Consider the following 22622-nt stretch of genomic DNA (forward strand, 5'->3'; position numbering starts at 1 on the left):
TTAAAAAAAAATATTAGGACACAGTCCATTCCCTTTACCTCAAAGTGTTATGTGGTGAGTGCTTAACTCTCAGAAAGTTGGAATTTAGATTTATTCACAAATATTATTAGGATACCCTATAGGATATCCAGGAGAAGGCAGTGGCACCCCACTCCAGTACTCTTGCCTGGAAAATCCCATGGATGGAGGAGCCTGGTATGCTACAGTCCATGGGGTCGCTAAGAGTCGGACACGACTGAACGACTTCACTTTCACTTTTCACTTTCATGCATTGGAGAAGGAAATGGCAACCCACTCCAGTGTTCTTGCCTGGAGAATCCCAGGGACGGGGGAGCCTGGTGGGCTGCCGTCTCTGGGGTCGCACAGAGTTGGACACGACTGAAGCGACTTAGCAGCAGCATAGCATATCCTGGAATATTGTGCTAGATACTGCAAAGCTTCTCAATGCCCTTTGCTGAAGTGCATCTGAACCGCCCGCCTTTGTGGGAGGTTTATCTCTGGGTTCTGGTTCCATGTTGAATGTACTCCCAGCTTGAGCTCCATTTATGTTCGATCAATACTCTGTGTCATGCTGAACTGGAAGACCAAATCCAGTGGATCAAGTTTCTTGCTGGATGCATGGAGGGTAAGTTTCAGATCATTGAAAACATACCGTACTAGCTTGGTCTCCATGACAGTCTCAATTTTGTTTGTGTTCCCACAGGAGAGGAGGACACAGAACTGTCGGGAGACGCGCTCCCAGGCACAGGAGTCCTGGATGAAGAGTCAGAGGCTCTAAGCACACTTGCTTCAGTGACCACAGAACCTTACATCACCAATATAAATGCTACCCTGATTGAGGAAGACACAGAGCACTTAGAGTTTATACTAATGGTGTTGATCCCAGTGCTTTTACTGTCTCTCCTACTTCTATCAGCGATACTCCTTGTAATATACCATAAAAGAAAAAGGAATAAACAAGGTAAATATTTTGCCCGTTCTCATTTCTAGACAACTGCTCCATGTGTTCATGAATAATTGATAAAACAATACTTTCTGCTTCCACACAGAGCCCTCTAGCCAAGGATCTCAGAGTGTTTTACAGACACGTGAGTATTATTCTAACACCTGCCTGGAGATGGGATGGGGTGGGAAAAGAAACTGAGATGTTTTTAAGTGAAGCAACTACATAAAATAATGAGTGATGACTTGTTTCAGTGACATTTTCCAGAGTTTAGAAATGTCATATACCTTTCTATTTAAAAACAGAAAGAGAGAATGCCTTCAGCCTAAACTGAAAATTGAAATACACAGCTTCCATCTCTGTATCTAACCTGGATGAGGGCCTTGTGTAATTTGGGCCAGTGTTGGTCAGTGTACCCAGTTGTGGATGTGACTGGTGATAGAGGCAAAGTCTGATGCTATAAGGAGCAATATTGCATAGGAACCTGGAATGTTAGGTCCATGAATCAAGGTAAATTGGAAGTGGTCAGACAGGAGATGGTTAGAGTGAACGTTGACATTTTAGGAATCAGCGAACTAAAATGGACTGGAATGGGTGAATTTAACTCAGATGACCATTATATTTACTACTGTGGGCAAGAATCCCTTAGAAGAAATGGAGTAGCCATCATAGTCAACGAAAGAGTCTGAAATACAGCACTTGGGTGCAATCTCAAAAACGACAGAATGATCTCTGTTCATTTCCAAGGCAAACCATTGAATATCATGGTAATCCAAGTCTATGTCCTGACCAGAGGAGCCTGGTAGGCTACAGTCCATGGGATCACAAAGAGTTGGACACGACTCAGCGACTTCACCTTCATGCCCCGACCAGTAATGCTGAAGAAGCTGAAGTGGAACGGTTCTATGAAGACCTAAAAGACCTTCTAGAACTAACACCCAAAAAAGATGTCCTTTTCATTATAGGGGACTCGAATGCAAAAGTAGGAAGTCAAGAAACACTTGGAGTAACAGGCAAATTTGCCCTTGGAGTACAGAATGAAGCAGGGCAAAGGCTAATAGAATTTTGCCAAGAGAACGCACTGGTCAGAGCAAACACCCTCTTCCAACAACACAAGAGAAGACTCTACACATGGACATTACCAGATGGTCAATACTGAAATCAGATTGGTTATATCCTTTGCAGTCAAAGATGGAGAAGCTCTATACAGTCAGCAAAACAAGACTGGGAGCTGACTGTGGCTCAGATCATGAACTCCTTACTGCAAAATTCAGACTTAAATTGAAGAAAGTAGTGAAAACCACTAGCCCATTCAGATATGACCTAAATCAAATCCCTTACGATTATACAGTGGAAGTGAGAAATAGACTGAAGGGATTAGATCTGATATAATGCCTGAAGAACTATGGACAGAGATTCATGACATTGTACAGAAGACAGGGATCAAGATCATCCCCAAGAAAAAGCAATGCAAAAAAGCAAAATGGCTGTCTCAGGAGGTCTTAACAAATAGCTGAGAAAAGAAGAGAAGCAAAAAGCAAAGGAGAAATGGAAAGATATACCCATTTGAATGCAGAGTTCCAAAGAATAGCAAGGAGAGATAAGAAAGCCTTCCTCAGTGATCAGTGCAAAGAAATAGAGGAAAACAATAGAATGGGAAAGACTAGAGATCTCTTCAAGAAAATTAGAGATACCAAGGGAACATTTCATGCAAAGAAGGGCTCAATACAGGACAGAAATGGTATGGACCTAACAGAAACAGAAGATATTAAGAAGAGGTGGCAAGAATACATAGAACTGTACAAAAAAGATCTTCACAACCAAGATAATCACGAAGGTGTGATCACTCACCTAGAGCCAGACATCCTGGAATGTGAAGTCAAGTGGGCCTTAAGAAGCATCACTACGAACAAAGCTAGCAGAGGTGATGGAATTCCAGTTGAGCTATTTCAAATCCTAAAAGATGATGCTGTGAAAGTGCTGCACTCAATATGCCAGCAAATTTGGAAAACTCAGCAGTGGCCACAGGACTGGAAAATGTCAGTTTTCATTCCAATCCCAAAGAAAGGCAATGCTAAAGAATGTTCAGCATGAAAAAAAAAAAAAAAGAATGTTCAAACTACTGCACAATTGCACTCATCTCACACGCTAGTAAAGTAATGCTCAAAATTCTCCAAGCCAGGCTTCAACAGTACATGAACTGTGAACTTCCACATGTTCAAGCTGGATTTAGAAAAGGCAGAGGAATCAGAGGTCAAATAGCCAAAATCCGTTGGATCATCAAAAAACCAAGAGAGTTCCAGAAAAACATCTACTTCTGCTTTATTGACTAGGCCAAAGCTTTTGACTGTGTGGATCATGACAAACTGTGGAAAATCCTGAAAGAGATGGGAATACCAGACCACCTGACCTGCCTCTTGAGAAATCTATATGCATGTCAGGAAGCAACAGTTAGAACTGGACATGGAACAACAGACTGGTTCCAAATAGGGAAAGGAGTACGTCAAGGCTGTATATTGTCACCCTGCTTATTTAACTTCTGTGCAGAGTACATCATGAGAAACGCTGGGCTGCATGAAGCATAAGCTGGAGTCAAGATTGCCGGGAGAAATATCAATAACCTCAGATATGCAGATGACACCACGCTTATGGCAGAAAGTGAGGAGGAACTAAAAAGCCTCTTGATGAAAGTGAAAGAGAGTGAAAAAGTTAGCTTAAAGCTCAACATTCAGAAAACTAAGATCATGTCATCCAGTCCCATCACTTCATGGCAAATAGATGGGGAAACAGTGGAAATAATGACAGACTTTATTTTTTTGGGCTCCAGAATCACTGCAAATGGTGACTGCAGCCATGAAATTAAAAGACACTTGCTCCTTGGAAGACAAGCTATGACCAACCTAGATAGCATATTAAAAAGCAGAGGTATTACTTTGCCAACAAAGGTCCATCTAGTCAAAGCTATGGTTTTTCCAGTAGTCATGTATGGATGTGACAGTTGGACTATAAAGAAAGCTGAGTGCCGAAAAATTGATGCTTTTGAACTGTGGTGTTGGAGAAGACTCTCGAGAGTCCCTTGGACTGCAAGGAGATCTAACCAGTCCATCCTAAAGGAAATCAGTCCTGAGTATTCATTGGAAGCTGAAACTCTAATACTTTGGCCACCTGATGTGAAGAACTGACTCATTTGAAAAGACCAGATTGAAGGCAGGAGGAGATTGAGCAAGATTGAAGGCAGGAGGAGAAGGGGACGACAGAGGATGAGATGGTTGGATGGCATCACTGACTCAATGGACATGAGTTTGAGTAAACTCCAGGAGTTCGTGATGGGCAGGGAGGCCTGGCCTGCTGCAGTCCATGGGGTTGCAAAGAGTCGGACACCACTGAGCGACTGAACTGAACTGAACTGGTCAGTATAACACTTTCTGACCTTTGGAGGAGACGGTCAGGCTGGTGAAGCCTGACTGGGGGCCTGGTAGCCAGGCTGGCATCCTGGAGTCATCACCATGAGAAGAGGATTCTTCCTTCCGTATTTTGTCACAGGTACTGTTTTCTCTACCATGCCACACACCCATTTGATCTTGAAAAGGCCATGGTTCTTAGTCCTATGAAAGCTATGCTAACTTTTAAAATGAAATTCCTAATCGGCTAAAGATATAAATAGTAAACCAATAGTAAATAGTAAACCGTCAGTAGTAAACCAATCTGATAGATCATTCCCTGGGTCAGTGATACACTCTGAGAAGATTCACTTCCAATGCCAGGATTTTCAAATACAAGTTTTAGGATGGTTCTGAGTCCAAAGCCAACTTGGGTTCTTTTGGCTAATGCTGCTAAAAATGACTCCAATTAGATTTTCAAGTTGAAGCCTTTAGGCATTCCAAAAATCACTCAAGGTTGATAAGATGTATATTTATACGTGCATACAAAACTCACTTTTTGTCTTTCACATCCACTAACAGGCGACCCCTGTCTTTGAGGGCATGCCTTAGGCCTGCAGGTCCCCACCCCATCCTTGTACCAGGAGAAGCTTTAAGCTCTTGCAGAGCTGTAAATGGTTGTTTTCCATTATGCCAACAGGTAGGGCAAACGTGAACTGGGAAGGAAGCACTGACGTACATTACCTTTCATGGCAAGGATGATGTAATAGATTCCAAGAAAGTAGGAAATACACGTTTCTCCACTGCTTGCAATTTCAGGGTGACCTAATAACAGCGATCACGTGGGAGCTCTTTTGTAAGCCAGAGAAAAAGAAAAAGCAAACAGAGATGCCTGGATCTTTTTTTTTTTCAAATTAAGGAAAGTAGGACTTCCCAGGTGGTCCAGTGGCTAAGACTCCATGCTCCCAATGCACGGGGCCCTGGTTCGATCCCCGGTCAGGGAATTAGAGCCCCATGCTGTAACTAAGACCCAGCACAGCCAAATAAAAACAAAAACAAAAAATAAAGTAGGGAAAGTAGAATTTCCTGCCCAAACCGTAGGCTACAGCTGGTCTTACCTAACAGAGTCCTGGGGTTGGGGGAGTTTGGGGTTGACTAGTCAAATGGTCATGCTCTAAGGCACTAAATCCAGAAAGGGATTTTTCACTGAACTTCATCTCGAGTCGCTCAAGATTCAAAAGCCATTCACAAGTAAGCACTGACCCTGGACAGGGTCCGGGTGTTTGTGCTGCTCCCTTCCCTAAGGCCTCGGTACCTGGTTGATGCTTTGACTACTGTCTGGAATTTCCTTCTTGGCTGCTTGGCAGACTGCCGCCCCAGTCTACAATGCGCAGTTCTAAGGTTTTTATGAAGAGCTGGGTACTCAGACCCCAGGCAAAATTAATCACCCCCTCTTGACTGTGTTCACACTTACTTTGCACAGTCGTGGACACTGTCATCGGCTGGTGACTTGCCTTTTTCTGGGCCTCTCTTTCTTATTAGGTGATGTTCTCTTTAAGGTCCGAAAGAACCAGGAACTCGTCTTACTCGTCTTGTGGAGTAGTGTGGCAGGAAGGTGATAGGCACAGATTCTGGAATACTCTGCTTAATTGGCTTTCCTATTTCCTCGTTTTGTAACCTCTGGTTCAGTTTACTCATCTGTTAAATGGGCAAAACTCAGTACCACCTCGTAGAGTTGTTGGGAGAATTAAGTGGATTCATTTATGTAAAGCAGTTAGGAAAAAACGGGACCGGCATATTGTAAGTGGAAGCTAATTATTTTTACCCCTTTATCTCGCAGAGTGCCTTGCCCAACACATTACTAGCCGCTCAATACATGTGTATTGCAGAGATGAGTTGATGAAAGAATGTGAGAACTTTTTTTAGAGAACACATTCTCAGAGGTAAAAGTAAACTTGCGCATTATTCTTAACACAAATTGGCACATTGTTTTTAATTTAAATGTGCCTCACCTTAAGAAAACACAGATGGAAAACTTAGAATTTCAAAGCAGTTGCTTATCACCAAAGTTCTAGGTCAAGAGAGCTGTACTTGAATATCTTCTTTTACTCACCATTCCTTTAATATAGATACAGATGGTTAACGATGAACCTCTCTTCAGACAGCTAAAACATTCACAAACATTGCCCACCAAAATCCACCCATTCATATTTAACATTATAATACAAGGCAGTAAAAGGAGACTATTTAAATGAACAGAATTTGATTTAAATATATTTTTTATTTATCTTTCCAGGAAAAATAAAACTGTCATACTGGGTCAGACCAGCATGTTGCTTGGAAAGTTCTCAAAGGAACATTTTGTGGCAGGTCAGAGAGGATGTCGTGTGCTTAAGCATAGACTACAGCGTGATGTATTCTTCTGCACCAAGAAATGTCTTGAAATTTGACAGCTGGGGAGCATTTGGCCAACATTTTTGGAAAGAATACTTCACCTGCAGGGGAATTACCCTTTTTTCTTTGGCCCCGCCTGTTCCGTGTCCAGGAAAAGGGAAGGCTGTGGAGTGACTCGGTGTACAATGGCCCTTCTCCCCAGGCTCGCAGGCATTAGATCTGCAGTTGTTATTATTTAATATTTATTAGGTGTCTTGATGGGCTGCCTCTCTGGGAAAGAGCTGCAGGGGAAACAGCTGGCAGTAAAGCATCGCTTTAAACAGGCTGTGGCTCCAGGACACCTGGCTCGGCTCACTCTCCAGAAAGACACTCGCGTTGAGCACGGAAGCCAGATAAGCAAGATGGTCTCCTGCTGCGCTCCGGCCCCGGCCCCCGCCCTGCGCTGCTCCCGTCGGCTGCGCAGGGAGGGCAGCCGGGAGGGGGACCCGGGGGCCAAGGGGGCGTCCTGTGGGAGGAGGAGGTGTCCTGACGGAGGAGGGCAGGAAATGGCAGGGCTGTAGGAGGCAAAATGGAATCAAGTGCAGGTGGGGGGCTGTGTGAGAGCCTCGGGGGCGCACAGGGAGTAGGTGGCTGTTAATAAAGAGACGAAGCCAGGTGGAGTGGAGCGGGCTGGGCCTGATTGCCGGGGACGGGTAATTGGTCTCCCTCCCGGTTTAATGCTCTGCTCGGGGGCGCCCTCCCAGATGTTTTCGCGTTGCCATGGCGGCCGGGGCAGGGGTAATGGCCGTGGAGCAGGGGAGATGAAGCCACAGGAGGCTTTTTGCTCTGTTTGAATACTGATTACAGGAGCTTCGCATTCGGTGCATCTGGAGCACTTTTGTAATGGGTTTTTAAACTTTTCCATCATCTGCACGCAGGTCTAGCTCCAGCTCACAGAGAAGCCTGCAGGCACCCAGATTAGAAAGATAAATCCACCCCCTCGAGAGTCGGGCTGTGGAGCTGTTTGTTCTGAAAGAAATTAGTAAGGGGCTATTAAGCAGGGAAACAGGGGGAGCAGGGAGGCGGTAGAGACAAAACAGGGGCATTTTTGTGGGTCACCTGTGAAGGAGGTTCGGTATAGGAGCTTTATTTATAGTAAAATCCTTTAAGGAAAGAGCCTGTAAATGTTAGATGAAAAATGCATGTATATAAAAATAAGGTGAACATCCCTCCCTTTCCCAGTCTAAGTGTCCAGAGGAGTCGGGTGTCTGCAGGAAGCTTCAGATACTTGCCCAAGAGTGGGAGGACACACGCTACAGCCCCTCCAAGGGAAGCAGTGATGGCGTGAAACTGGCAACCGTGCCCAGCTTCCTGGGGTTAGTGGTGCCATTAAAGCTTGCCAGCCCACAGGAAATTACAGCGGCTCCTGGCTGCCAGGAGCTCGGTTCCAGGTGTCTGCTGGCTGTGCTGCCTCGCTGGGGGCCTCCTCTCTGCCCACCAGACAAAGGAGGCCTCTGATGGCTGAGAATCAAGACCATTTGACTATTCAGTGGATCTCTGTAAAGCAGTGTGCTTCTCAGTGGTTTTTCACATCATAAGAGGTGCAGTGGGGCTGTGCTGTCCACTCATTGGCCATCACTGCCTCGTTTCTCTGGGTGCATCTGTTCCCCTGCCAAGCAAAAGAGAGGCTGAACTGGGGCACTGGGCTCTAGTTCTTGCCACATGTTCATCTGGAATCTGATCCACAAACAAGCCATTTTGCAGACTGTCACCTGACGCATCTCAACTGAAGCAACCAACAGCAAGCTTGTCAGAAGTTTCACTATTATGAGATGCTAAATCCAAAACATTGGGCACGGATTTAAACCCAGAGTTGGACGATCCAGATGAAGACCTGTTCATTTATTCAGTTCACATGGGGTGTTTGTCGGGTACAGTGCAAGCTGAATGAGGGGAGATGTTGCAGTGAACAAGGCAGACATGATCCTGCCCTTTGGGAGCTATGTATGGTCTAGTGGGAGAGACAGACAATGAAGAGTTAACCAGAAAACCTGACTGAAGGCAAATTGTGGCGGACACTATGAAGGGGCAAAGAGAAGCTGAGCTGGCAAAGATGCGCCCTGTTTCAGACAGAGGAGATGGAGGAGGCCTCTCTGAGGAAAGCTGATGTAATGGGGCAAAGGACTCTTGTGCCTACCATACAGAAAGCCAGGCTCTGACAGTGGGAGTCTGCAGCAAAGGAAGGGTTTATTACAGGTTGCCATGAAAGTGGGCAGGAGAGAAGCCTCAGATCCACTCCAATTTGGTGGTTGAGTTTGGGGTGTTTTTAAAGGAGAAGAACAAAGAGGCTGCCATTAATCATCAACTGTGACATTTCTTAATCATGATTTTGGGAGTCAGGATGTCTCTGGTTTATGATTCTCTGGCCAGGTGGGCCATGGCCGGGGGTCCGTGAGCTTCTCTTGTCCTGGAGAGACAACCTGAGTTTGTGCTTTAAAGATGACATATTCACAGCCATTTTAGTCATCGGACGCTGGTTGATTAATGTTCAGTTAGCCCAGGATTGAGGTCAGAGGGAACAAGAAAGGAAGAGAAATTAATCAACTGGCAGGGGTCCTTCTGTCTTGGGGGGTTGGTTTCACGGAGACCAGAAGGCTGTGAGGGGTACAGCCGTACAAAGAGCAGGGGTGAGAGGAGGGTACCGAGGGGAGCCTGGGATGGATGTCCCGCATCCTACTCCGTGACAGGGGGACCGGGTCACAGAGTTCAGTTTGCTGTGTCACAAGGAGATGAGAGAGCAGTTGTTTAAATGCTCTCAGAGGATCACTAGACCTAAAAGAAAGATTTCACATAGACGGGACCTCATTTCAAAATGGCAATCTGCCCTTGATTGACGTAGAAGTTAACTATAGCCCCTTTCAAAACGTAATCTCTTGGAAGTCATTTCCGCGCTTTGTAGAGGAGATTTCAGCTGATGTGGAAATAAAAAGTTGTTACACATACTGAACACTAACATGACTTTTATATTTACTATCTTTTAGATGAACTGGGAAGTGAAAACGTGAAAGTGTAAGTCCCCCCCACCCCCCAGCCCGTGTCCAGTTCAGCTTTGGGGTGGACCACGATGTTGGCGGGGGGCGGGTGGTGGTGAGCAGATCAAAGGGCCAGATTTTCAAGAGTTCTGGTTTTGACAGCCCTGGTGGGGCCCTCCTGCTTCCCTAACCCCAAGAGAATGTGCTGGAGTCCCACACCTCACCACAGGACAGGGGATCTGATGGGGGAGAAGGTCCTCTGTTCAGAAAAGAACCTTTTTCTGACTGCTATCAATTCCAAATGCATCGGTGATTGAGTATTCTGACTCTGGGTGTATTTCAAGTTCATATATTCATTTATTCTAATTAAAAAATTTATCACCAGGGACGAGATTTTAGTTGGTATTAAAGGAGGGGAACCCTAGTAGAAGCCCAGAGTTTATATGTTGAGAAGAAGATCCTGGTGGGGAGTGGGGCAGGAAGAGGAATGGAGGTGGCAGGAGGGGATGGGGAGAGAGGATTCTGCCTGGAGGAGAGGCCTGGGGCGCTGTCACCGTCTCTCTGTCTCCCCCCACACTCCCCTGTGCTTGTTTGGACCCTAGGCCGGCCTCCTCTGCAGGGGCAGCCAGTGGATCAGAGCAGGTGGGCCGCTCCCCCAATCCTACCTACATTAACTGGGGCCTCTTCCTTCCCCGGGCAGAGCTGAACCCCAGCCAGGGAGGGCCCTGGATTTCTGAGCACAAGGGCTCCATTTCTTCTAGGCAGGAAAGCCTGGAAAGGGAAGGGCGAGGTGGTGAAAGTGGCCCGTCCATCAGCCTCCTGACCTGGAGTGCTGATCAAAAACCCCCAAAGATGGGGAAGTGAAATTGAGCAAGGCTAAAATAAAATGCTGAATGTGGCAACTCCCTGGAGGAGCCTCAGACTCATCTCAGTACCTTCAGGGGAGCCAGCTCTCCTGGGCTTCCTCTCAGCCCATCATCAGTAATGGCCGAAGGTTTATTTTCGTTTTTGCTTTTTTTCCTGTTAGAGTTTGGTCCTCTTGAATAGAGCAAACGCCTAGATTACCCTGGAGCTTAAGATGTTGAATCAAGTTCACCTTCCTCACAGTCAACAGCCTAGGCTGTCCTCAAACAAAATTTAGCACGTCACAAAACATGTTGGTTTTGTCTTTTGTTTTGTCTTTCCAACAAGCTCGTGACTCTCTCTCTCTAGCCCTATTTTTGAGGAAGACACACCCTCTGTGATGGAAATAGAAATGGAAGAGCTTGATAAGTGGATGAACAGCATGAACCGAAACGGTATGTGGTGTGGAATAACCGAAGCTGGCAAGACGAGGCTGCCCCTCTTCATAACTATGCCGTTGGATCCTGGGTGGGACCCTGTGAGCCCACCTACCTTACTTCCAGCACATGCAAGGAGTGAGCTGGGGCCTGACCATCCCTAAATACATAGTTTAATTATTGCATCAGTTATTGCCACTTAGTGTATTTTTTGCACATGTTTTTCAAGTGGACTTTTTCAAGAAGAAAATGGACTGTGTTTTTTTTCAAGTGAGGAAATCTCTTGAGACCAAACTCTCTGGAAAAAGTTAGCATCCGGCATTACCGGAAGTATTATAGAATTTAGAGACCTGTGATTTTAATGTGTGTATAGATGTAAAACTTTATCAGATATAGTTTACATAGATCTGAGCTATAGGCACTAGCCATTAACTTAAAATTTTAAAAACTAAAAGTTTAAAACTTCATACCTTAGTCACTTCAGCCACCTGTGTCCAATGGCTATTATATTAGACTGTGCAAATCTAGAACGCTCCCTTTATTGTAGAAAGTGCTATTGGACTTTGCTAGCAGAGATAGTAATATGAATATCCCATTATAACTTAATTTCCAGTTGATATCTGACAGTAATTGTAGTATATGTTCCTTGCTGGTGGTGGTTTAGTGCTAAATCATGTCTGACTCTTGCAACTCCATGGACTGTAGCCCACCAGGCTCCTCTGTCCGTGGGGTTTCCCAGGCAAGAATACTGGAGTCGGTAGCTATTTCCTTTGCCAGGAGATCTTCCAGACCCAGGGGTCGAACCCTGGTCTCCTGCATTGCAGCAGATTCTTTCCCACTGAGCCACCAGGGAAGCCCATACTTTTTATTAAATCAATATTTGGACTTAAAAATGATGACAGCTGTTTTTTTTTTCCTATTTTTAATTTCTCTAAAAAATCAATGCATTATCTTACTGCTCATGTTAAATTAATACAATCCACTATTTATATTATCATACCACTTGCTTTTGTTTTTTTTTTTTAAACATTTATCTAAAAAAACAAAAAACAAAAAACCCGGGGATCTGTCAGATTCAACAATGAACAATGGAGTTCTCAAAAACCAGATACTCGTTATCGGAATTTTTGTACCAGAGGCTCATCAAGGTGAATATTCCAAAAGATGAAAACTACTTAACTAACATGGACAATTTTGGGGAAGAATGGCTTGATAAAGCATTTGAGGATAGGGGTGAGTCACTGAGATAATCCTTAGAGTAGTTTCCTTTTGTGGCTTTTAGTTTATAAAAGTAATGTACATACACAGCAGAATTTGGAAAATGAAAAAAAAAAAGGTAGAATGAAGAAAAAATTTCTACCACCCAGAGATAATCTCAATATTTTGGTGTATTTCCTTTTTTGTGGCTGATATTGTAATTCAAGTCATGGTCCTGTTACAATCACTAAAACCATTTCCATTTGACAACTAAAGAAGAGAGTTGTTTGGACACATCGGTGATAGATCCAGCAGATTTCCCTCCCTTGAAAACAGCAGACATGTAACGGGAGAAAATTCTGATGGCTTTAAGAAAGTCGGTTGTTCCCCACTTTACCTGCTTCTTGCTCCTGACTGAAGTCATTCTGCAGGCACAGCAGAACTTCGGTGAAGCTGTTTTATTCCAGCGTCTACCCTGAACTGTGCAGATTCTAGTCTTTGGAGCCCCTGGGGGGTTGTTCAGCAGCTGAACAGCCAAGCAGTGATGAATTGTGCCCTTTTCCGCTGAGGCCAGAGACATGCTGAAGTCTTGCATCTGCACCATTAGTGTTTTTTCCATTTCAAGAGCCTTGCCATGATTAATCTTTTAACCTCTGAAATTCCCTGGTGAGGCTATTTCTGCACAAGTAATGGGTCAGAGAGATATGATGTTCAACGGCACAAGTCTTGTGGATAAAAAGTAGAATTTCAGTGACTAATAATGAGCCCGGTTTTCTTCTGTCCTAGCCGACTATGAATGTTTACCTACTTTAGAGGAAGAAAAGGAACCAAACCTCAACAACCCAAGGTACTTCTTATTTCTACCACATATGTGAGTGGGGGAGGGGGGTTGGAGGCCACAGCTGAGGACTTTCACTCCCCTTCTCTGTGCCTATAAATTTTATGTGACCATTTTCATGGCCGTACATTGGTGTCTTGTGGAGAAATGGAAGTGTGGGTTATGGAAAACAGAAAAGTACAAAGTAAATATCTTAGTGATTCTTTATCTTTAGAAATAAATTAGTATGTATGTTTTCTTGCCCTTCTAAAGAGACACTGTTGAGTAGGCTTCTGCTTTAGTCCTAAAAGTTCCTGGTTATAACAAACTGCAGGTTTGTTTATCTTGGATGAATAGATGTTTGGTCAGGAAAACAGATGGAGGTGACAATCTCAGCAGGGTAACTGAACAAGAGTGGGTAAAAACGAACATATAACAAACGAAGGAAAAGAAATCCCCTTTAGGTTGGATTGTTCTTAGTGTTAGTGGCTCAGTAGTGTCCAACTCTTTGTGACCCCGAGGACTGTAGTCCCCCGGGCTCCTCTCTCCTCGGGATTCTCCAGGTAAGAATACTGGCTGCTGCTGCTAAGTCGCTTCAGTCGTGTCCGACTCTGTGCGACGCCATAGACGGCAGCCCGCCAGGCTCCTCCGTCCCTGGGATTCTCCAAGCAAGAACCCTGGAGTGGGTTGATAGTTCCTTCTCCAATGCGTGAAAGTGAAAAGTGAAAGTGAAGTCACTCAGTCGTGTCCGACTCTTAGTGACCACGTGGACTGCAGCCTACCAGGCTCCTCTGTCCATGGGATTTTCCAGGCAAGAGTACTGGAGTGGGGTGCCATCGCCTTCTCCAGTGGGTTGCTATTCCCTCCTTCAAGGGATCTTCCCGGCTGAGGGATCAAACCCATGTCTCCCACATTGCAGGTGGATTCTTTACCATCTGAGCCACCAGGGGAGAGAAATTAAATGAGAATTTTAAAACTCTAATATTGTGGCCACCTGATGCGAAGAACTGACTCACTGGTAAAGACCCTGATGTTCGGAAAGATTGAAGGCAGGAGGAGAAGGGGACGACAGAGGATGAGATGGTTGGATGGCATCACCAACTCAATGGACGTGAGTTTAAGTAAACTCCGTGTGTTGGTGATGGACAGGGAAGCCTGGCGTGCTGCAGTCCATGGCGTCACAGAGTCGGACAAGACTGAGCAACTGAACTGAACTGAACTGAACAAAAACCCATATTCTGTTCTACCACTAGGTGGCTCTGCTTGATAGAAAATTTTAGTGCACCAGGGCAGGCGTGTTCTTCAGCCTGCCACAATTTTGTTTAAATTGTATTTTCTTTTGTGAGGATAGAAATGATCATGTTTGGGTGTTTTTGATCAGAGAATTGTCAGTCAGGACTTGGGCCGTGCTGGTAGGAAATAGGATTGATGATTCAGCAAGTCAGGGACTTGCTCTGTAGAGCACGGCTGTGGTTTGGTGGGGCGGGGGTGCTGAATTGTTGATGGGGTGACTCTAAGATGACCAGTGAGCAGGGAACTTGACTGAGCGCGTAACTGAGATGTCAGACTTCCATAAGAATAAATTTTCAAAGCAGCATAAATACCCACCCCGTCTCCCTCCAGGTTAACCAGAGAGCCTACACTAGTCACCTGAATTGGGTCCAGAGTGTAGTCACTTTTCATAAGCAGTTCCTGAAGCCAGCATGTTGCGGGGAAAGACTGGTTACTAGACAGTGATTGAGGCAGTCAGATGTTTGACTTGTTCTGCTTCTTCCGCTAAACCTTGCCTGGGAAGTCAGGCCACCACAGTCTTAGTGGGTCAAACCTCCGCCCTAATGCAGAATCTACATCTTGATGTAGATGTCAGTCATTGTTACCTCTGTAGGTGCTTGCATATTAAAACTCATCACTGGTTCAGGAAAGAGTTTATCCTATTTAAATGAGTTATCAGACATTAACAAGCAGATGAAAGAAAATACACTAGTGAGATTATCACAAAGCACATTACCAAGAAATATTTTCCTTGCATTTTTACCTAAAATGAACATCTGTGTGTGTCCAGTATAGGGCCCAGATCACCATTAAACCCCTGTAAGTATCTTATTATTGAATCTCTGATGGGCACCCTCTAAAGATGTGAAATGTCATTGGTTTTTATATACCTGCCTCTTGTTCTTTGAAATTATTGGCAACAGAGGAGAGACTTAATGTTAGAAATTGTATGATGGTAAAAGCTTTTTAGAAGTAACACTTCTTTGAAATATTGAGAGGCTGGTCTCCTAAATAAGTTCTACCACATTTCACCTGTAAGGCAAAAAGCCTTAACCTATTTGGAGAGCTGGTTTATACTCAATTATTGTTTTTAAAGGGAATGTCTACATTCCTCTGCTGGTCCAGTGCTTTCTGTTTTAATTCACAAGACAGCTGTCAGGCCATCACTTCATTCTTTCTTGATGAAGCCAGGACCAGAGTTATAGACCGAAAGTGGCAAGTCCCCAGTCTTTGGTGTTGGAGACACTGTCTGATTACTCCAAAGGGTATCTTGATATTGCAAAGCAAATTTAGTTTTTATTCACTAAAACTCATAAGAGTTTAGTGCAAAGCACTTAGAACAAACCTTGGTACAAAATTAGCTCTGAGTTAATATTAGTTATTCTTAATTATTATTAAAAAGTTAGAATTGATGTACATAAACACGTTGCCTTTTGGGTTAATGAGCTTGTGTCCCAAGGTCGAGGCTCATCTACTAAGCATTATTTTTGCCCCTGGTTCCCCTGGGGACTTCTTTTTGGAGCTTGCCAATCCTGAGAAATCATGAATTTATTTAATCCCCTAGGAAAGATCTGGAGACTAAGTTCCCCATCCACTATCAGCATAGGTTTCATTCATATCGATGATTTCAGAATAGCCATCTTAGAAGTTTGGAGGGTCTGAAAGGGTACATATTTTGGATTATCTCATAGTTTGTATAATCTTTCTTTTCCATCATGATTTTATTTACATCTCTCTTTTTTTTAAGTTGTCTTCATTACATTGATAATTGATGAAACATTTATTTGGAATTTCTAATCCAGGACAGAAAGAAGGTCCTTTTTTTCTCTGACATGTTGTGAATCATTAGAGATATAGGTGGCAAGTGCATTGATCTTTGGGCTTAGATCAGACGGGTGGTTTTAAGACCTGCTTTGGATGCTCATTTGTTCTTTGTACTGAGACAAGTAACCTGAATTTTGTAAGGTTCCATCTTCTCATCTTGAAAAATGGATATAATGCCACCTATCTTCCTAGTTTCACAGGATCTTACGAGAGAAAAAAACATTTTGGAAGTTTCAAAGCACCATGCAAATGAAATGATTTCTTTTACGCTCTGGCAATAGTTCTCTCCATCCTTTCCAGTCAGCTTTTTTTTTTTTTTATTCGTCTATTTTGAGCAAATTTAGGTTCACAGCAAAATCCAGCAGAAGTACAGAGAAATCCCATACACCCTGGTCCCCACATACACAGCCCTCCCCACTGTTGACACCCCCACCAGAGTGGGACCTTTCTTACAGTTAGCCTCTTTTGAGACACCATTACCTCCAAAGTTCCCCAGTGGTTTCTTCCTTTACCATCTAAGCAATACCCAGGTGATTCTACTGCTTCAGAAAATGCAGTTCAGTTCAGTTCAGTTGCTCAGTCGTGTCCACCTCTTTGCGACCCCATGGACTGCAGCACGCCAGGCCTCCCTGTCCATCACCAACTCCCAGAGTTTACCCAAACTCATGTCCATTGAGTCAGTGATGCCATCCAACCATCTCATCCTCTGTCGTCCCCTTCTCCTCCTGCCCTCAATCTTGCCCAATATCAGGGTCTTTTCAAATGAGTCAGTTCTTCGCATTAGGTGGCCAAAGTATTGGAGTTTCAACTTCAGCATCAGTCCTTCCAATGAACACCCAGGACTGGTCTCCTTTAGGATGGACTGGTTGGATTTCCTTGCAGTCCAAGGGACTCTCAAGAGTCTTCTCCAACATCACAGTTCTAAAGCATCAATTTTTCAGCATTCAGCTTTCTTTATAGTCCAATTCTCACATCCATACGTGACTACTGGAAAAACCATAGCCTTGACTAGACGGACCTTTGTTGGCAAAGTAATGTCTCTGCTTTTGAATATGCGATCTAGGTTGGTCATAACTTTCCGTCCAAGGAGTAAGCATCTTTTAACTTCATGGCTGCAATCACCATCTGCAGTGATTTTGGAGCCTAAAAAAATAAAGTCTGACACTGTTTGCACTCTTTCCCCATCTATTTGCCATGAAGTGATAGGACTGGATGCCATGATCTTCGTCTTCTGAATGTTGAGCTTTAAGCCAACTTTTTCACTCTCATCTTTCACGTTCTTCAAGAGGCTCTTTAGTCCTTCTTCACTTCCTGCCATAAGGGTGGTGTTATCTGCATATCTGAGGTTATTGGTATTTCTCCCGGCAATCTTGATTCCAGCTTGTGCTTCTTCCAGCCCAGCGTTTCTCATGATGTACTCTGCAGTAAGTCCCCCACATAAGAACAAGTTCCATGCCAAGAGTGCGTTCATAAGTCCAGTTTTTGTTCATAAGTCCAACAAGTTAGCCTAGATACCCAACTAACACAATCACCTACATACCACTGCTTTTGTGTTTGCTTCCGGACATTCTAGGCCTGACATAAAGATCCTGTACACTGTACTCTACATGGTCCTGTACAAGAAGTGCACAGAAGCACAGCCTCCTATAGAGGTTGCACGTACATGACAGTATGCACTAGATATGTGAACTGACTTATGTGATTAGACATTTGAACATGTGCTCGCATCTTTGAAAGTTTGCATCTTGAAGCTTTGTATGTAGGGGATTTGCTGTATATAGAAGTCACTGGAGATTGAAGTGAAGGGAAAGCACACTTTTCCATCCTGCTTAGATTAGCAGGAGGATGAGCAACTAAGACTTCGGGAGTCCATGTACTTGATGCTAGGGAGGCACCCTGACACGGAGCCTCTGTTATCCATAAAGTCCACTGTGCTCCTGGGAAAAAGGAGTTGATCTGGTCACCGTCCTACACTTAATGCAGTACCTTGTGCATTAAAGACTTTAACCCTTCAGCCTTCCCTTGTTTGGGTCCATAATCTCAGGCCTTTCAGAGCTTTTCCCATTACTTTGCCTTGTCCTCCCTGAGTGGACATTTTTTTAAGCTGTGGAATCTAAAATTTCGCACAGGATTTTGGTAAGGGCCGCTGCTGCTGCTGCTGAGTCGCTTCAGTCGTGTCCGACTCTGTGCGACCCCATAGAGAGATGTACAAAGTATAATGGGAATTTTGCAGTATGGTTTTCATGTTTTCAAAAAAATCAGTGGGTAAAAACAGCAAAGGAATTGCGGGGGAAGGAGGATTCTAGCTCCTTATTTTCCACCTTAGCATGTTCTCCTGGAGTTCATACTTGTTATGTGCCAGGCCATGTACAAGGAACTGGGAACAGCGTCAGTGGAACAGTGTCCAAGGGGTGGGCAGGGCAGAGCAGAGGTCTATGCTGGAGTTGAAGAGAATTTCATCACTGACATTGCTCAGCCTTGCCAGTGCACGGTGAAAACACAAACAGATCCACTGAGTTGGTTTTATTGTTTAAACTCTCTGTAAAGAGTTCACTCCCTTATTGTCTACCCCCATCCTTACCATACCTTTTTTTTTTTTTAAACTTTACAATATTGTATTGGTTTTGCCAAATATCGAAATGAATCCGCCACAGGTATACATGTGTTCCCCATCCTGAACCCTCCTCCCTCCTCCCTCCCCTACCAAACCCTTTTGAATACCTCTGGATGGTGGCAAAAGCAAGATAGAATTCCTTTCATCCTGGTGCTTTTAGTCTGGGCAGCCTCTTCCTTCTTTATGAGGCCTTTGTAACCAGACAATTTCCTGAAAGCTCGGTGTTTCTGTCTCTGTAATCTTAAGTGAATAATCACAGAGAAGGAATTGCAAATATTAGCCAAGTGCCTGTCTTCTTTCCCTTTATGCCTGTTGGCCACAGTGATGATTTTACGTTGAGTAACAGCATTGGGAAAGATTAGGGGGAAATTAGATTTGGTTTCATCCAAGCAGATTTATAATTTTGAAATTACAATAATAACAAAATAATGAGAAATTTATTCTGGATGCCAGATGCCTAGGTACTACTTCCTAGGAAATTAACTAAGTCAGAAGGGGTAAGTAACAATATTGTGGTTTTGAAATAATTCTGTTATTCATTTTATGATTCATGTCAGCTCAATAATGTTGCAAAAATGTATCACTTCAGTATTTCTCAGGAAAATCCAGGTTAGCTTAATAGAGAACTTTTTTAATTTTCCCTGTTTCTTCCCTTCTCTTTGTTTTCCTTTCTTCTTTCTTTCTTTCTTTCTTTTTTTTTTTTGAGAAAGTACAATCATGGATGTAGTTTTTCACAATATATTTATTGAGTACCTAATATTTGCCTGGCACAGTCCACATCATGCCAAGACAACCAGCTAAAAATGAAATAATCCATTTGAATAAACCTGGAACTTAGATTAAGTAATTTGTCCAAGTTTACCCAGGAAGTTTATGATGAAGCTCTAACTAGAGAAGAATTTCTTTGAAAATTGCATTTTCATTTTCTTTGATTAGTTAAAAGAGATGTTCCAAAAATGAAAAGACAAATTAGAGGTTTTTTTTTTAAAGAACCTTTAGCAGCAAGAAAGCCAGCCACCACGAGACTGATCTATGAAAGTCTTTGGTGGCCAATGAATCCGTCATGCAGTGCAGTCATTGACAAGACTGAACCATGAATTGCAAGAAAGCAGCAGTTTTGTGTGAACTCTTTTGGGCTCTCCACTGCAGTAAATCTCTGTGGCCACTTCCAATTACTTTATGGGTTTCTTTTCTCTTTTTCTCTCTAGTCCCAAAAGTCATTTAAAAGTCAACAAGTATTAAACGTTAAGTATATTAAGTGCCAACTGATTTCCCTCAAATCCAAGCTAAGTACCATGAGGGGTTCAAAGCAGCAGTTTATAATCCTGCAGTATGCTAACCTCAAATGACACGGCTAACCTGCACGGGTGTGTGTGTATGTGCATCTTATAAGTGTGTGTGGTGGGTGAGAGGAGATGTACTAAATTCAATCAACCACAGCCTTGCTTGAACAGTAGCCCAGATTGTGTCTACACTGTGGGCATGATCTATGTGTCTTGGACCAGTTCTAGGTCTGGCTCTGATGTCAGCCAGATGCGTGTCTCTATAATTCCACCCGGGCCAAGCCTCTTATGGGAAGGAGTAGGGACGTGCTACTGATGAAAAGGAAGAGAGCATGAGCTAACTGTTACATGATTTCGTGCTAAATTGAACTCTGCTGCTGCTGCTGCTAAGTTGCTTCAGTCGTGTCCGAAAATTGAACTCTGGACTCCCTCAACCAAATGAGAGAGCATCATAACTCGAGAAAGGTTTAGCATAGGTTTATTGCATCTTGGGAGATAGAACATTGGCTGCTGTCAGAAAGAGGGACTGTTACAAGATAAACTGGTCAGAAGGGCAGAGATGGCTTAACGGATCCTGACTGCAATGAAGGGACAGTTAGGAAACGAGGTGTCAGAACTGTGCTTCCTCATTTGACTGGTGGCGTTCCATTAAATGCTTTCTTAAAAATCACCAGATGATGCTTTTTAATCAATTCAATTGGTTTGTAAGAGTTTGGAGGCCTGTTACCATACAGCTTTTGGGAAAGCTGTCCCACATTCTTAAAATACCTATCTAACACTCCGAGAAAAATCACTCACTCATGCTGCTGTCACAGATAAGTGACTAAAACCATACGAATTACCATCAAGGCAAGCAATAGAGGTTTGAAGCAGGATCACTGGTTTTGTCTGTTGCAATTCCGTGGCAGTCTGCCAAGATATTTTTAACAGGGAACTCTAGGATTTGCCAGAACTGAAAACGCCTGGGCTGATTCGATCATTTCACAGAGATGATAAATAGCCACAAAAACAGCAGGGAACACATTTAAAGGAATGAGCAGGAGAGAGAATAATGCCTCCAGGCTCGGGGGTGGGTGGGGGCCAGGTCCAGGTTGCTGACGCGCTAACAGGCTGGATGGCTCTCACACCACCTGCAGCAGTCCCGTGTGAGAGTTGTGACCCTAGGAATGACCTGATGCCCCGCAGCTGAAGCAACTTGTATCCCCGCTGGGACTGTCTCTGGTGTGGCGCGTCTGGAACGCTGTCACAGTGACCAGATCCATAAGCACGTAAGCTCCACATGTAAATATCATGCATGGAGTCTCGTGCTCTCTGATGCTTTAAATGAATGGGTTCTAGTTGGTAGACAGTCTCACATGCTAAGTCTACATGATCCTTGTAGAGTGTTCTAAGCAAACGACATTGAAGTACATTCTCTTCAGAAATTGCAAGTTTGGGGGCTTCCCTGGTGGCTCAGTGGTAAAGAACCTTCTTGTCAATGCAGGAGACACAGGTCCGAATCCTGGTCTGAGAAGACCCCACATGCTGCAAAGTAACTAAATCAGTGTGCCACAACTCCTGAGCCTGTACTCAGGAGCTTGTGAGCCGTAACGACTGACCCTGAGTGCCACAACTGCTGAAACCCTTTGCCCTGTAGCCCATGCTCTGCAACGAGAGGAGCCATTGCAGTGAGAAGCCCATGCACTGCAGCTGGAGAGTAGCCCCTGCTTGCCACAGTTAGAGAAAAACCCCGACAGCAATGAAGGCCAGCAAAACCCAAATAAGTAAATAAGATAAAATTATGTTTTCAAAAAAGAAATTGAGTTTGTTTTGGAAGATAGTTTCTTAAAGCCTTTGGATATGTGAAACAATGTTCAAGGTCAGGTTTAATGGATGAACATTCACTAGTGTAGAATCTTCACCATCAGAACATAGGTTCCTGTGTCTGGAGGTCAGGCCCTTGGTATTGAGCTTTACCTACATTTCCTCATTGATTTTTTCCCAATACCCTGCTAAGGTACATGGTATTATTAGGTATGTTTTACACACGAGATGAGATCACAAAATTTGAGCTGAGGAATGTTGGCTTGCCCAAGGTCACACAGCCAAGGAAGTGTCTGAGCCCTGATTCAAGCTCTGGTCACCTGACCCTGTGCTCCAAAAGCCCCGTGAGCATTGGCTCAACCAGGAAAGAGGCCCACAAAGAGGAATCCCCTGCAAATTTAATCAAAAGATGTATGGGGTACTAGAAAAAGAAAGTGTTCAGATTTTTATGGAGAAACATAAAAGATTTAAACAAATAGAGACATACTGTGTCTGAATGAAAGACTCAACATTAAAAAAATTTACATTTAGATTCAACTTAGTGTCTTAAAGAGCCCAATGGGCATTTCATCTGGAAGGATACTTGGGCACAAATAGCCAGGGTAATTCTAAAAGAAGAAAAAAGAACAATCCTGTATAGGTGGGTGGATTTGCAGGGAAAATGTCCAATAGTTAAAACTGTGTACACTCAGAGCTAAATAAGAAGTTTTAGTGGAATAGAGTATTCTAAACAGCCTCAAGTATATGTAAACATTTAATATGCTCTAAAAGTAGTGAATCATAGCAAGTGGAGTATTCAATAAC

The 22622-nt window shown here is 43.7% G+C and overlaps 1 protein-coding gene across 1 annotated transcript in view; it reads left to right on the plus strand.

The window, feature by feature from the left end:
* TMEM154 (transmembrane protein 154) overlaps nt 1-22622 on the plus strand; it is a 52325-nt gene that overhangs the window by 24247 nt on the left and 5456 nt on the right. The window contains exons 2-6 of the mRNA XM_086346300.1: nt 704-961; nt 1050-1088; nt 9738-9765; nt 10941-11026; nt 12992-13052. Of these exons, the coding sequence (XP_086202426.1) occupies nt 704-961; nt 1050-1088; nt 9738-9765; nt 10941-11026; nt 12992-13052 (472 nt within the window). The remainder of the gene's footprint in view (nt 1-703; nt 962-1049; nt 1089-9737; nt 9766-10940; nt 11027-12991; nt 13053-22622) is intronic.

Source organism: Bos grunniens, chromosome 17, assembly GCF_055505025.1.
Source record: "Bos grunniens cultivar Pamir isolate PY7600 chromosome 17, Bosgru_T2T1.0, whole genome shotgun sequence".
Taxonomy (NCBI): Eukaryota; Metazoa; Chordata; class Mammalia; order Artiodactyla; family Bovidae; genus Bos; species Bos grunniens.